The sequence below is a fragment of the Argopecten irradians genome, chromosome 9 (genome assembly GCF_041381155.1).
Source record: "Argopecten irradians isolate NY chromosome 9, Ai_NY, whole genome shotgun sequence".
Taxonomy (NCBI): domain Eukaryota; kingdom Metazoa; phylum Mollusca; class Bivalvia; order Pectinida; family Pectinidae; genus Argopecten; species Argopecten irradians.
Genome location: NC_091142.1, coordinates 26,300,921 through 26,318,274, shown reverse-complemented (window position 1 = coordinate 26,318,274; position 17,354 = coordinate 26,300,921). Strand labels below are relative to the sequence as shown.

The 17,354-nt window shown below is 32.8% G+C and overlaps 1 protein-coding gene and 1 pseudogene across 3 annotated transcripts in view; both read left to right on the top strand.

Moving 5' to 3' along the window:
* The window catches only part of LOC138331037 (uncharacterized), a 31,062-nt pseudogene extending 24,674 nt beyond the window's left edge, over positions 1-6,388 (top strand).
* LOC138331896 (uncharacterized) overlaps positions 1-9,407 on the top strand; it is a 63,289-nt gene extending 53,882 nt beyond the window's left edge. The window contains exon 8 of one of the 3 annotated variants that reach the window (XR_011209742.1): positions 9,316-9,407. Coding sequence is in view for 1 of the 3 variants with exons in the window: in XM_069279755.1 (XP_069135856.1) it covers positions 7,922-7,965 (44 nt within the window). In the remaining 2 variants the exon portion in view is untranslated. Of the gene's footprint in view, positions 1-7,921; positions 8,058-9,021 lie in introns of those variants that run through there. The other 2 variants (XR_011209741.1, XM_069279755.1) reach the window with 2 other exon arrangements.
* Positions 9,408-17,354: the final 7,947 nt, after the last annotated feature.

Sequence of the window (17,354 nt, the reverse complement as noted above, 5' to 3'; positions counted from 1 at the left end):
AATTCACACATAAATATATATTTTTACACACAAATATATTTTTCACACACACAAAGAAATTATTGAACAAAAATTTATTTTTACACATAAATTGTAAAAAAATACTCAAACATTTATTGTTTTTACACACAAATTAAACATATTGAACAAATATAACGATATATTACAAAATATTTTTTTTCTTTACACATTTTATTTTACTTATTGAATTTTGCAACGTTCGGCACGCCATACCAGTGCAACATTGTCATTTGTCATCGTCACCAATAATCGTGTGACGTCACGCGTACGCTACAATGCATGTTGTGATTGTCGCGTCAAAACTGCTGTACATGTTTGAAAGCGTACAGTATGTGTCGAGGTCATTGTATGTGTCAAAAAAACGTGACGTTTTTATGTGAAGTAAAATAATCTGTGTAACTCGTTTTGAAAAAAAAAATCTAAATACTGCTGAGTTTGGTAGAGTAAATTAGTCTGAAACGGATTTGAAGTTGATTACAATGGCTTGATGATTATTTGGCGGGAATTAAACGGCACAATTCTGCCATGCGCATGCTTTTTTCATAGTCCGACAAATAGAGATATATATTAAATAACCTTGAAAGAATAATTTTAATAATACGTTAAATGAGAAATATTTCATCATAAAGTTGATCCCTATTCGAAGACTTTTTATATGAATGGATTCTTTATCAAATATGACTTTTTAGTATTAATTAGTGCCTTTTTGCTGATGAAAATATCACTACATTTTATTTGCATATCTTGGCAAAAACAAGTTACCTTATCCTCATAGCATTTCTATCGGCTAAAATGGATAGTTAATTGTGGAAAAACAGGTCACACAACTCATGATTATTGGATATGAAATTTATTCCACATTCTTAAGTTATTTCTTTAAAGTTACAAAAGACACTCGCTATAAAGCTAGTGTATTTTGTTACTTTTAAAAATAACTCACTCGTGTGGAATACATTCCATATCCAACAACCACTTGTTGTGTAACGCCTGTGTATTCACTTCTGGACAAACACTTGTTTCATAATGAGGTGCATTATTATCTCCCGTGAAACACGTTTGCGGGGGATATTGTTGTCGTCCGTCTGTCGATCCGAGATCCTTTTCCGGGCTATAACTCCAAAACCGTTCAACGCAGATTCTTGAAACTTTCTGTATACATCAGTCAAGTGCCCTAGTTGTGACTTTAGCTATTGCAGGCCTTCCATTTTGGGTATTTTTTTCCATTATCATTATATATCATTATATTTATTTATTTATTTATTATTAATATTATTTCTTTTTTTGTTTCTGGGCTATAAAACCGTTCAATGCAGCTCCATGAAACTTTCTGTATATATCAAACAAGTGCCCTAGTTGTGTCTTTTACTGTAGCGGACCATCAATCTTTGGATTTTTTCCTGTTACCATGAAAACTCAGTCAAAAATACCAAATTATAGTTTGTTTTTGTTACCTGCTGGTTTTTTTTTACAGTTTTACTTGCATACATTTCAAGTTTTTGAATAATTTTGAATAATTGTTACTTTGACCTTGGGTTTTATTCCAACTGCCGGGCGCGGGGGATGATGCCACGCTTTGCGGCTCCTTGGTGTTGATGGTTGTATATCAATATATAGTGTACCTGTACTGTAGATGTGACGTATCATTTGTAATGTTCATTATTTCCACGTATTAATGCTACTAGCTTCCTTCTGTTTTATCCTACAGTGGCAACGTCTGGAACACCGGATCCTGATCGTCATGGTGATGACCAAATTGATGACACAACGTCAGTCACAGCATCTGCTTCTGCATCTGCTAATTCCTCTACTGATTATGCTTACCAAACAAGCGGGCTCAACATTGACCTACAGACATCTGAACCACAGGATCGACTTTCAATTACAACTCCTGACCTACAAATATCTGAACCACAGGATCGACCTTCAATTACAACTCTAGCGTTGAGTCAGACTTCTGATGAATGGAAACTCAAAATATTTCTGATGAAACTTGCAAAGGAGATCACTGATGAAGAATTGAATGAAATGAAGTTCGTAATGCAAGGTAATAACCTTTTCAATCCAAAAAGCTTATATTTACTATCATCATATTCCTATCAAATGTTTCTTTATAGATGCTTATAAGATATAAGGATATTATATAAGTTATATGGGTGTTCATTTCATAAGAGATTTTATGAAACAAGTCTTAGACGTTTTTATTATAAAAACTTGGAAACAAGTTTCATAAAATCTCAGATGAAATGGACACAAAATTTTTAATTTAAGATATATTGGAGATTTTTATCGATTACTGCAATAACCTACTTTTGAAAGAATCTCAACGTCAAAGTGTGTTGCAAACATCTAGTACTACTGAAGACCACCATTTTGTCATAATGTCCTCAAATCATGACGTCACGTCATACAGTTTTTCGACGTCAAGCACAGTAACAATGAATTTCCAGACAATGAAAAACGCTTAACGTCATATTACAAGTTTTACATACAAACATATAACAAAGGCGAAATCGTTGGATATCAGGTGGATTATTTAATAAAAATATATTTACATTTTAATTATTACACATAACTGGAAGTTTTTGATATTTAGCTATTTTAAACGAATAATTTCTTTTCTTTTATTAGATGAATTATTTAATAAAAATGTATTTACATTTTAATTATTACACATAACTGGAAGTTTTTGATATTTAGCTATTTTAAACGAATAATTACTTTTCTTTTATTAGATGAATTATTTAATAAAAATGTATTTACATTTTAATTATCATACATAACTGGAAATTTTTTATATTTAGCTATTTTAATCGAATAATTTCTTTTCTTTTATTAGGTGAATTATTTAATAAAAATGTATTTACATTTTAGTTATTATACATAACTGGAAGTTTTTGATATTTAGCTATTTTATACGATTAATTTCTTTTCTTTTACAAAGCTTGCATAAAGAAAATAGTGAAATATGCAAACAAAAACAAATATCAAATTGTAAATCACAAAGACCATAAAATTTATATGGCCAAGTATATCATATTTGATTAAAAAGCCAGACTAGCGGCATTTTCGATACTCCATGAGTTAATTTCACTGCTTTCGTTCTGGACATTTTGCGTTAAAATATGATTGTGCTAGTCATATTTTTCTACTTAACATTAGTATTGCTATTATCATACACAAATTTATCACTGTGCTGAATAGGCTTGTTCAAAATCAATTTTACACAAAATTTGATTGTGTCAATTTGAAAATAAGTACGGTTACAGTAATTCAATACAATTAATGTGAGACCTACTATATTGATTGCAGGTGAATGTGGAATGGGTAAGCGAGCACTATCAGAAATAAAATCGGTAAAAGAGTTCTTCAGTTATATGATGGAGGTGGACTTTGTGGACAAGTACAATCTTCTACAACTACAAAGTGTATTGTGGCACCTAGGCAGGAAAGACTTGCATGCCCAATTTGTTACATTTGCCAGAGATTACAACACATCCCCACTTCATTTCTTTGTACCACAGAAAAAGCCAAGTAAGTGTCCATTTAGGGTTATTCTTGAGGCAAGCATCCCGCTACTATTATAATAGACTAAAAGTTTATTGATTTGTGACCTAGAAAGGTGTCATAAAAAATCTAATGTTTGCATATATTTTGGCATTAGGAGGTATACAAAGCTGAAGAATGCAACTATCATATTTGACCCAATAAGTGCCCATGACAGTTAAAAAATAGAAAAATCAAAAGGGGCTTTAGTAGGACCAAATTTAGGCTAATTATTCACAAAAGTAATGTACAGAGAGTAAGCCATTAATCAATTTACAAAAGATAATAAACAGAGAAACCGACATGGTTTTCATAGATTCTTTCTGTATTTAAAGTTGCTCCACCGCTGACAAATGGTATTTTTTCACTATCAAACACAGGAGAAGACGATTAAATATTTTTCTTCATTTACAAAAGTTACTTACTTTATACCATTACCACCGTTAAAAAGTTTGAGCTTCTAATTTTAGTTCAAGTTAAAAATATGAAAAATAATTAATTGCATCCCGAAAAAATTCCGTAGCACTATATCCTATATGAAATGAACTACTGATTGCGCATGCACCAAAGGCGAAATAAAATATTTTATATTATTTTTTGTTTTAATTAGGCATATATATACAGAATTTTTGTTCAAATGAAGAATATCATTTATGCTCTGTCGGCGGTGGAGCATCTTTAAGTCAATGTAAGTGTTAGGTCTTTCATAGTTTCAGTAAATATAGTCAACATAAGTGAAACTGAGGCTTCAAAAAAGTTTATAGGAACAGGAGCACATATTAGGTTGAGTATGGTACACCAGTTAGTACATCAGTCTTTATAAAGGACATTTTTGCTATGTAATTTCCCTTCAATATCCTTTACTAGAAAGGTTTGACTGGTTGTATCTAAAAATGTGATTTTATAAGCCATATCAATTTACTGTTAGATCTGTTTAAAGATGCTCCACCACTGATCGACGGAGCATAAACAATATTAATCATTGGGACAATGTTTGATGCTTAATTGTGTATATTATTTTTGTGAGATCAGTACCTCATTCCGTATAGGACAGAGTGCTGGGATGTATTTTGGGGATGCAATTGATCTTAAATAATTTCATTTTGAAGCAAAATAAGAAGCTCAAACATTTCAATGATGGTATTTGTGTTAAGTAAGTAACTTTTAGAAAAAACAATGTACTTATTTTTTAGCTTACTGTTTTTATTATATAAAAATTACCATTTGTCGGCGATGTATCACCTTTAAAGTATTTGATTAAACACAAACACTTTGCTTTTTGTTTAACTTAGATATTTTATTGCATTTGAAAAAGGAAATGGTTACACGCATGTTGACTTTCACATTGGGGGAGATCTGGCAACAACATCGAAACAGGACCTCGAAATCTTGCGAGGAAACATTGCTGAACGACTGTGTGTTCCACCAAAGTTCATCTTCATCAAGGGTATCGAGCCTCTACACAGTTTGATAGTAACCCTAATGGTGCCTGAGGCGGCTGTGTTTGCCCTATTTGAGCTATCAGAGATTGAGAAATCAACCCTTCAAAACCTGAAGATTGACTCATTTGGAGTGGGTGACAAACGTGTGGAACTTGGAGGTAATTAAGTTTTCTTCTTACTTTTCAAGGAGGATCTGACAAAATTTGTTCAAACTATACTACTCATACTTGACTACATAAGCCCCCAATGTATATTTTGAATGGTTATTTCATTTGCAAATTTACATTTTTCACGGTATGTAAATAAAAATGTAGAGCTGCATACATACTCTAGTAAAATTGCAAAATATCTGCAGATATCCCTGTTAAGAGTAAGAGAAAAAATGACGGATTTTTGTTTTCAAATTATTTTATTCAATTTTAAATTCAAAATATAGAGTAGACTTGTAGTCTTAACGCTACAACACCTAAAATTGTGACGATCCCTGTCCATGCAGGGTAATAGAAAAAATGACTTCTTATGCAAGAAGGTTTCTACAATATTAATGCATTATTCAATCTCTGCCATAAAATATAATGATTACTGTGTACTTACCTTTAAAAGTGCAGTCAGTGGATGGAAAGAGAATATATTGTTATGTAAATGTGCATCAGGTATATAATATATGGCATAAGAGTCTAAATGATGTGTATATATCTATAGGGCTCCTCTTGTTTGTTTTTGTTCCCTGAGTATTGTCTTCTACACATGTTTGGATGTTCAGAATTATTTGTGTGACAAAATAAACTTGCAAGGCCATGAACAATTATCATTAATTTAAGATGGTGATGATGGAAAACACCCTCTGTATTTTATCTCTCCTGAATACCTTCCCAGAATACAATACTGACATTTACTATAAGATTTTGTTATGTACTGCCACAACAATCGATACCGAGAGAAGTAAAAAAAATGATATTTTAGATAGCATATTAACATACCTTAATGTTTTTTCTTCATGATTTTAGATTTAAAATTTGAAAAGGCAGCCGTGCTGAGCGAAAAAGAAGAAATACAGCGTATTTTGGAGAAGAAAGAGAAGTTAACATCAAGAATTAGACAAGAGCCAAGCAAGGCTGATCCCAATACAGCAAAGCTTTGTCTTCTTCACAGGAAGAGCTTGCCAAGGTCAAGGTCACCTCGGATCAGTTGAAGGTCGCTAATGACCGTGCCATGATGATTTTTATCAGGATACACTTGACTTCTTGCAGACTAAGCAGGATTCTAGCCAATTCTTTCATTCACGCCCTGTTGACTCTCTTTGCAGACTCAGCATCAGTGCCTATTTCAAATATTGTCTTGAACCAGCAGCCAACCTCGGGTTTATAAACCGCCAACTTTGACCATCGAACAGCAAGAACAAACAGCTCCTCCAAAGAAGAAACTTTTTGAGCGGGGGTAAGAAAGGAAATCAGTTTGTTAAAAGAAAATTTGGAAAGATTGTCGCTGGGCCAACTTCCAATTTTCATCAAATATTCGTCTGCAATTCATTGAATAATTGTCTGAAAATAGCATTGTATTTAATACGTATGTACATTTTAGGAGACCCCGAATTCCAATATAAAAGTACATCAGAAAAGTCTCCTAAGATGTTCATACCCTATCAAACTGCAATTCTTGATTTTTGTGTTACAGGTGGTGATGTGGAGGGGGAGGGGGAGTCGTTTGTGAGACTATGTAATAGTGTCCATTACAATGAGTACTTTTTATTTTAGTGACTTTGGTCCAGCTACAAATGTAGTTATTTTTAGTGACTTTGGTCCAGCTACAAATGTAGCTAATACACATTATAGTATATAAGTATATATGTACCTAACAAAATTAAGGTCAGAGTGGTGGTAAGGGAGCATTGACTTTTTGACAGACAGTAGTTTTCTAGTTTTTGTCTAATTTTTTTTCTGTTAAAATTTCTTGTCTTTTATAATCTTATTTAATTGTTTGCAGCAGCTCAACATCCATTTCCACAGTGCTTTAAAAGAGATTTCACTAAAACTTCAGGATGCTCACAAGACAAAACTCATGGGAAATATTCGTTTTAGCAAGTTTGACGAAATCGATCTGTCCAAGCATCCAGAGAAGTTTTTACAAATCCTGTTTGAAACTGAAATGGGTAAAATACCTTGCTGATCCATGTAAGTATATAATGCAGTTAAAATAGGATTTTGAACTGCATTTAGTTGGCAGTTATGGGAGTATGAATGTAAAATTGACTGCAGTAAATTTAATCAAGCATGCTAGCACATTATGTTAAATGTGCTGTTATCCATTTTACATTCATTCTCCCAATAAAATTACCAACTAAATGTAATATTTAATATATTTACTTTTGATAGCAATTTTTATGATAAAATCCAAGAGATGTTGCATCTATATATATAATGACTAAAAATCATTATCATTATATGGTGATGAGAGCATTTGTTACTTGCAATTTTCTCTCTTCCCGGAAATATTTACATTCAGTTGCCATTTCTGCTATATAACACTATCCAAGGCAAAGTGAAGTCTATGGGGTATAATGCACTCCCCAAAATGGCCATTATGTTGTCATTAATGTTGACGTGGTGACGTCAACTGATCACCGTCAAAATGGCTGTTCCATCTTGTGGATTAAATCGTTGTTGATAAACGGTTTTCCCGGTCTACCTTAATAATGTTAATGCAGAGACACTCAAATTAAGTTCATAATGTAAATATAATAATTCAACTATTTTCCTCTGGAATCTATGGTCTATATAGATGCCAAAGCTTTGCAGATAATCATCTCATATAATGCGCTAGCAATGCTTTGGCATCTATATAGACCATAGATTCTATATAAGGAGACAGTTAATACCCTTTTAATTTATTAATTCTATGTTGCTTTTTTGTGACAGGTGAGCATGTCCTAAAAAAACCTTCGAATAATAGGAGACAGTGATTTACACATGTCTGCCGACAAACTTCTAACAAAACGTAAAAAGGATTTGAAATTTGAGACAGATACTTCTAGCCAGTCTGGTCATAAGAAAAAGACTTTCTGACATCTTAACACACGTCTTTCTACAAATCTCTACAAAGACTATCAGTTGATTTTGTCCTTGGATCCCCCACAAAACACCACAGCGTACACAAGAATCAGAACCAAAGGGAGGTAAATCAGAACATCCAGAATCTCATGGTGTCCACAGGAGTGTGAGTGAATCTGCTCTAAGGCGTCACGACTGGATGAAGGCATACAGGGAACATTAGATAAACTGTTGGGTGAAGTCGAGTCGCTGAAGATGATGGTACAGAACCAGTCTGTGTATCGTTCATCCCCTGTTAGTGCAATGGTCCCTGGGCCTAAAACGCCTCCGACATACTGATTTCTTAATCAGTGGATCGCCGGATTATTAATTTGTCGTTTTAGATAACACCCAACTTCACTTTTCCCAGTGCACACGTCTGTTTTCTGAAAATTAGAAGATGACTATATGAAAAAGTGACCTCCTCTAGCAAAACAAGTAACCAGTAAAGGAAATATATGTCCTTTACTTCATAATTTGTTTTAAAGTCTACTGGTAAATTATCATAAGGGTTATTAAAATTTGATGCATATCTTTTTATCACGTAATTAATGCATCAATTCGTAATTGTGCTATCATTTGCTAGGTTTGCATATTAACTTAACTATGCTATGAGTTCATTAAACTTATTGTCGAAGTCCCATGGTTGATTGTACTTCGTCAAATTACACTTATCAGTGATAAGTTTAGCATAGCATTGTTTCTGTAAACCAACATATTTTCCCATGCAATTGATTTTCGCACATTTTACGGGCGAGTGAATAACTGTGAGATCGTCTAAAACACAAGGAAAGAAGAATCTTAAAAGTCTAGATCGCAAAAATAAATTCAATGTTCAACTGTTACTGAAATGTATCCTTTTGAAGTCAAATTCGACAAGGTCCAACTGTAACAGAAATGTGTCCCTGAGATGTCAAACACCATTCAAGGTCCAACTGTTACAGAAATGTGTCCCTTAGAAAGTCAAACCCGACCAGGTCCAACTGTAACAGAAATGTGTCCGTTTGATGTAAAACCCGATTCCAGGTCCAACTGTAACAGAAATGTTTCCCTTAGATGTCAAACCCGTTCAAGGTTCAACTGTTACAGAAATGTGTTCCTTAGAAAGTCAAACCCGACCAGGTCCATTTGTAACAGAAATGTGTCCCTTTGAAGTAAAACCCGATCCAGGTCCAACTGTAACTGAAATGTGTCCCTTAGATATCAAACCCGATCTCATCCAGGTCCAACTGTTACAGAAATGTGTCCGTTAGATGTCTAACCCGATCCAGGTCCAACTGTAACAGAAATGTGTCCTTAGATGTCAAACCCGACCAGGTCCATTTGTACAGAAATGTGTCCGTTAGATTCAAAACCGATCCAGGTCCAACTGTAAGAAATGTGTCCGTTAGATATCAAACCATCTCATCCAGTCCAACTGTTACAGAAATGTGTCCGTTAGATGTCTAACCCGATCCAGGTCCAACTGTAAACTGGTCCAAATGTTAAGAAATGTGTCCCATTAGATGTCAAACCCGATCCAGTCCAACTGTAACAGAAATGTGTCCGTTAGATGTCAAACCCGACCAGGTCCAAGTATGTTATAATAAACTTTTTTTTGGTGTTATGTTATGATTTGATTAATGGCAACAATAGTGAGTTCCAAGATTCATAGGTTGATTTACTTATGCAAGCCATTGAGTTTGTTTACTTTATGAAGCCCCATAGGAGTTTTACTTTATGCAGCCATTGATTTGATACTTTATGAGTTTGATTTACTTATGGCAAGCCCCCAATGAGTGATGTTCGATTGACTTCATAGTGAGTTCGATGCCCAAATAGTTTGTAGTCCTCCTTTGATAGTACAGAGAAGTTTCTTACATTTAAATTTAGAATTTCCTGTATATACATAATTCAGCTTTCTCGTTCATAAATGCAGTTCAATTGTTAATTGATTGATTGTATTTCTGAAAAACAACCAACAAATATATATAATTAGTAACTTTACTGTAGTCATATCTGTCCCTAAAACGATCATTGACTTTAATTATGATGATACGATATTAAAATCAAAAAGTCCTATACTTATTTATGTAATATTAATGTATATGGAAGTTTTGCAACTAAGAAATTTCCTTATAACTTTCATTCTTGTAGAAAAGTACCGATTGCAATATGTTGAACTGTTTAGAAATATAGAAGTTGTGTCCTACCCAGATTAAGTACTAGTAAAAATTACGTGATAAATTTAAATATTGGCATATCAAATAATGGAACTCCTTTGATAAATTTCATGTCACATAGCTGCTCATGTAAAATCCTCTTTATGCATATAGCCATTTATTTCTCTGATACATAATCTAAAACAAGGTAATGAGCATGAACGATGACAATACAAAATTACATGTACTATGGTATGTTGGTTTATTTGATTTTGTCACTCGTTTTTTAGGTCATCTGACCCGAAGGGTCCCGTCGTCGTGCGCCGTGCGCCGTCCGCCGTGCGTTAACATTTCACATTTTGAACTTCTTCTTAAGTTCTACCAGTTCGATTTAGCTGAAACTTGCTTGAAATGATCCTGACATGGTCCCAACAAAGTGTTGTTATTTTTCGGGTCGATCTGAAATCCAAGATGGCCGCCACAGCCGCCATCTTGAAAACACATTTTGAACTTCTTCTCAAGTTCTACCAGTGCGATTTGGCTGAAACTTGCATGAAATGATCCTGACATGGTCCCGACAAAGTGTTGTTATTTTTCGGGTCGATCTGAAATCCAAGACGGCCGCCACTGCTGCCATCTTGAAAACACATTTTGAACTTCTTCTCAAGTTCTACCAGTGCGATTTGGCTGAAACTTGCATGAAATGATCCTGACATGGTCCCGACAAAGTGTTAATATTTTTCGGGTTGATCTGAAATCCAAGATGGCAGCCACAGCCGCCATCTTGAAAACACATTTTTAACTCTTTCACAAGTTCTACCGGTGCGATTTGGCTGAAACATGAAACAATCCTGCCATGGTCCCAACAAAGTATTGTTACATCTCTGGTTGATCCCAAATCGAAGATGGCTACCATGACACTATATCTAATTAATTTCCTATATGTTAAGGCCCTTGGGCCTCTTGTTTGAAATAAAATTTGTTGAAAGAAATTGAAAATGATCCTGACATGGTCCTGACAAAGTGACACCATATATAATTAATTTTACTATTGCCAAGGTGCAAAGATGACCGTTAAGGCCCTTTTGGCCTCTTGTATTAATGAAACATTTTCCGACAAGATTTCATAGCGTGTTTGTATGGGTTAATGAGATTTTTCATGATAATTTTAAAACTTCATGGAATTGCAGACCAGTACCGTGTGTAGATGTTTGCTCAGTTGAGTTTTTTTCCCGTGATTTTATTGGTGTAACATTTTGTATTATTTTTTTTATCATTATTTTTAATTATTACATGTTACACAGTAGTGATTGATATATATAATAAATATTATCCGGATTTTGGATTTGTTTGTTAATGTTTCCTATGAATTTGTGTTTAATCTATTTAGATATAAACCTGTATCTGTATTAATAATTTGTGCTACCCCCGGTAATTATATGACGTGTACATCGTATTATTGTTGTGATTGTATAATGACTGTGATATGCTCATAGAAAATAACTGCAATATTTCTTGTTATAGATATATAAATTATACATAAGCATTAGTTCCAAGTTTTGTTTATTTTTCAATATATATGTATTTAAATAAAAAGAAACGTTTGGTTTGCCTCAATAAGCAAAAATGATGTTATCTTAATTCAATAATAAATTTACACAAAAGATAAGGTTTTCAGGTAATTATACCAGTAAAGAGGTAATTAATTGATAATAAGCATATGTACCAATGACTTTTGCCACATTACTTAAAAGTTCATACATCAAAATTTTAACGCTTATGAAAGTTAAAAATCTATGGAATAATTTGGTTAGAATGGTGATACTATTTGGAGTTTTAAACACAGCAATCTGCTAAAGAAAATTGATAATACTTGGCAATCACATAATTCATGGTACATGTAATTATTAAAGTACCTTGCTTCTTAAAAGGACCATATTTATTTTGAGCAAAACAAGAAAATGATGGGTATTACAACATGTATCGGATATTGAAATGAAGTAATGGAAGTCAAGATTTATCACATGATAATATTGTTTTATTTCTGCATGACAGTGCATGTACACGCAGATACACACCTTCATGAACATTTATTAAAATGGGAACAACAATATTCAATTTGTTGCAATATGTTGATTTTTTAAATGTTTAAAATGTTTTCTAGTGTGATAATTTGATGTATGCATAAATATCATGTATATACCACCAACTAAAAGTTTTAAAATGTGAAAAGAGTTTAACCTTATAAGCGAAACATTATTATAATATGAGATATATAGAGACGAATTTCTTTCGAGCACTTATGATCACCTGAGGTTTTTGGAGGCAATGACTTTATTTGCAAATATCATTGTCTGTAAGAGCTTGCAGATGGTCGAAATTGCCAACAAGAAATTCTTTGATTTTGGTATTATTTTCCTTATATCTTTAAAACCTCCATTTGTACTCGAACTTTGTGCACTATGTTATGTATGATATGCATACAAGTATATGTGTATGTGTATGTATATATCTACATGTATAAATTGCGTGTATCTAAAGGTCAATCACAACAATTGATTTGTCATGTCATTCTGTGCAAATGTATAATTAACTTATGTTTCGGAACTCATGACAAGAGGGTATGCTATATCTTTGAAAAATCCTGAAACATTGTAAAACTGTAATATGCAAATCAAATTTTTCCTAGGTCAGCTCTCCCCTGCTCTGCTTAACAGCACTGCTCTTATACTTTCTGTAAACCAGTATTTATCATATATGTACAATACTTTGCGTTTTTGTTATTTTCGATATATTTGCGAATACATAAATTTGTGATCAAGGGCTCTTACTGAAAATCCTGTATTATGTTTATACACTGTGTACACTGGGAATAATTCGCGTACCACGTGATACCCAATAACGTTTGTGCGGGACTTTTGTTTATATTGGTGATGGAATGATGTCAAAAGGTGACATCCCGCGCAAACGGGAGATTACAAATAGTTACGTTCTATCACCATTGCTGGAGATACTCCCCCACACAAACGTTATCGGGTATTGCATGGTACATGAAATATTCACATTATTCACAAAATATTTGTATTCACGTTTGAGCTCTGTCGTGAAATAAAGCGAACATTAGCGAAATTTGTGTTAATGAATAAAATAATGACATTATTCATAAGCAAAAATATATGCTTCTTATGTTACGTACGCTAGACTAATATCCTAGGAATTCCAATGGTATGTTTAGTGTGATTCATTTCATTTTAATTCAAATTAACAATGCAGCTACACCGTATATTGTTATATCTTGTGTGCCATATACATGTAGTGTTACTGGTAGTTATATTGTGTCATTTACATTTTCAGTTTTGTTATTCATCATTGGCATTTTGTAATTTACCAAAGACATTGTATTTAATTCAGTAGTTGCTGCTATTATAATAGAAGATATTTCAAGTAGTTATTTTTTTAATTAATTTAACTTGGAGTTATTGACATCAAGGTAAATGTAAGTTTATGAGAAGCTACTCATATATTTTGTTGTGGTAATATTATCTTTGTTTAGTAGAATCTTCTTAATACTTTCCACATCAATAGATGTATGTGGCTATTTTTACAGCTTTATGTTAATTTACACTGTAATCTGTGTAATTCTTCATTGGACTATCATTTTAGGTGCCAAAATAAGCAACACACTCAGTGATTCAGTACGAACAGTAATATTGTCAATTTTAAAAAACGCGTTCATCATACCTATCATATATTATGTGGTTGTTGGATATGATATCCATTTCACTCTTGTTAGTGATTTTGTTTTAAATAAGAAAAGCTAAATAAGTGTTTTTGTGACTTTTCACAACATAACCTACAATAATAAAATCAGTAATCATAGAACTACATGATCCAATATACGTAGTCCCAAAATATACGTGGTCCCAAATTATACGTGGTCCCAAATATACGAATATATACATAGTCCGAAAATAAACGTGGTCCCAAAATATACGTAGTCGAAAAATATTCGTAGTTCTAAAATATACGTAGTTCCAAAAAAGCTCTTTTAGCAAATCAAAACCTTGTAATTATGGCGACATCTATACCATATATGGTATAATCTTAATATAATTCAATGATTTTAATAACTTGTGAACGATGTAGAAATTAATGAATTATGACACCCACCTTTTGTGTCGAAAAAATAGTTTCATTACATTCTATCGAACTAGGAGAGTATAACAGTTTTATCTGGATATTCTACATCTGCCTGTGTCTGAAAAAATTGCAAAATAAGCTGTATGCTAAAAATAAAAATGATATTTTTGTTCTGGAAAATACCATAGCTATGGCTAATTTTACATATGCTTGTATGTTAAGTTATCAGTTCTGGGGCACAATATATATATATAGCATTTCATATTTTTATAACGTAATAAACGTTGGTCATAAGTGTACATTAACAAGAGAGAAAAAAGCACTTTAAAAGATGCTTTTGAAAGTTACATTAAATAAGTAAATAGTGTATGCATTGTACATCAATTACTTTTGTCCCAAAGTTTGTGTGAAGTTACTCTAAAAGAGGATAAATATATATTTTTTACGATTAAAGCTAACAACGTAACTCTTCATGTTTTCTATTTCATTTCAGAATATTTTATTTTCAGATGTTAAACACAATGGGAATAGGGCAACGGGCAGCATGCCTGATATACGCCCTCTCTTCCTCTTTTCTACCTGGGAAATGCATGTTTATTTACGGAGATATTTGTATATTTACGGAGATATACATATATTTACGGAGATATACGTATATTTTACGGAGATATACGTATATTTACGGAGATATACGTATATTTACGGAGATATACATATATTTACGGAGATACACATATATTTACGGAGATATACATATATGAACGGAGATATACGTATATTTACGGAGATATACATATATTTACGGAGATATACATATATGAACGGAGATATACGTATATTTAAGGAGATATACATATATTTACGGAGATATACATATATGAACGCAGATATACGTATATTTACGGAGATAAATATTATATACATTTTCCGAGATATAAGTATATTTACGGTATGTTAAAGGCAGAATTGTTTATCTGGAAATAAATATATTTTACTGAACTATTGTTTAGAGTGTTGTTTTAAAATGTGACTGACACTGTATCGCAACGGATTGCTGATGGACTATATCCGTTTTGTTTTATATACATTTTCCCTTTCAGTTGTGGGATTTGGGAAAAAAATGATTTCTGATTGTTAAAATCTCGATAGAAATTAAAACGTATTTAAAACATAATTTATTCAAATTTTAATTTGGATTGTTTACAAAACCACCCTTGATGGTCTTAACGATAACAGGAACTATTTTGAAATTGTGTTAAAGTGTTAAACGGAGATGTAAATAACACTTGCTACAGCTACATGGACATGTTCGGGGTATGGTGCACTTATTGTCTTAGTGAGATGGTCTTTATTGGTGAAACAGTAGGTGATATTATTGGTGATGTTCGCTGATTTGCATATCACAATTAAAAGATATGAAATAATAATTGCACTCTGGTTTATCTCCAGTTAAACTACTTTGTCAAATTATTCTGTAAAATCATGAACTTGTCATTGAGTGTTATAAGCGATTCTGACTTATACACATGTAGATCGAAGCCGAACACCTATACAACACGTTTACCTAACGTATACGTATACGTAGTGACAAGCGGAATAACTCTAATAGAAAAATCCATCCGATCCTGCCTTAATAGCCTATCCTGCCTTTTTAGAGTCCGATCATGCCTTTTTTAGAGTCAGATCCTTGGGATCACAAACTGTTGTAAAACTCTCGGCAAGCCTCGTGTTTTACAACATTTTGTGATCCTCAGGTAGAATATCCCTATCCTTCTTATGCACATATGAAAGAGACTTATATGGTAGTATAAAATAACGTATAATAGAGGTAATAATTAAGGTTTTCATACAATATTTTACATTTCGGTATAACCATTTTAGGTCTGTTTCTGTCCGATCCTGTAAATCGTCGTTTTGGATCATTTAACTCTTATCTAAGCTAGCGCAATGTACATGTGCATTGATAATTTTTTTTCCTTTTCATTTCATACATATATCAATAAGTTTAACTTTTAATGATATATCTATTCTTATTAAATTGATTAAAAGTAGAGCATGATTTATATGCTTTACCTTTATTTTATATAGTAGGAAAAACAGAAAGTTAAATGTTTTACATACAAGGTTGCGACATGCTTGTAGCGGTTTAAAATATGATTTGTTTCGAGTTGATATAATCAATGACCCATCATGTGAATGCGGAAATGAATGTGAACATGTTGTGCATTATTTTTAGAATGTACATTATATAGAAAACAACGTGAAATTTTATTAAACAACATCTTCTCAATATTGTAATGTCACAATTAATGTTATTCTTTGTGGTTCTCCAAACCTGTCAGACGAGCAAAACGGATATATTTTTAAATCCGTGCAGTCCTATATAAAAATAATAATCGGTTCTAAGGTCGCTTAAGAATATTTCACTTCAACAGACTTAACCCCCCCCCCCCCTCCCCCCCCCCCCAACACCCCCCACCCTAATTTGTTTTTTTTTTTTTTTGTTTTTTGTTATTCTGTTTTTCTTCCAGGCTTTTCAACTCTCCTCTTCTAAACCAATATCCAATATCCAACTCTAGAAAATCTTATTGGTTATAGTGCATATTATTGTAAATCTGTATATATACAATAGGCGTTTCTAAGTTGAGATAACTTGTGCCTTATCCCTGTTGTTATGTTGAACAATAAAAATATGTTTAAATCAAAAATCATATGAATGTTTATAATACGGAAGACCGATGCTGCCGTATATATAAAGTCAATTTTATCTTACTAACATGTACTTAATCTTACTGAGTTGATACTGAACGCATGCCTTTAGGCCTCTGTATTCAGATCCAAATCCCTAATGTATGTTTACAAGTGTAATTCTGTTGTCACTTCCAGATGGTATGCTGTGATTATTGTTTTTGTTGGTGATGTAGCTCCTGCCTTTTGTTGCCAGTGTTTATCCAGCCTGTTTTCACAGGTGTTGAGCGTTT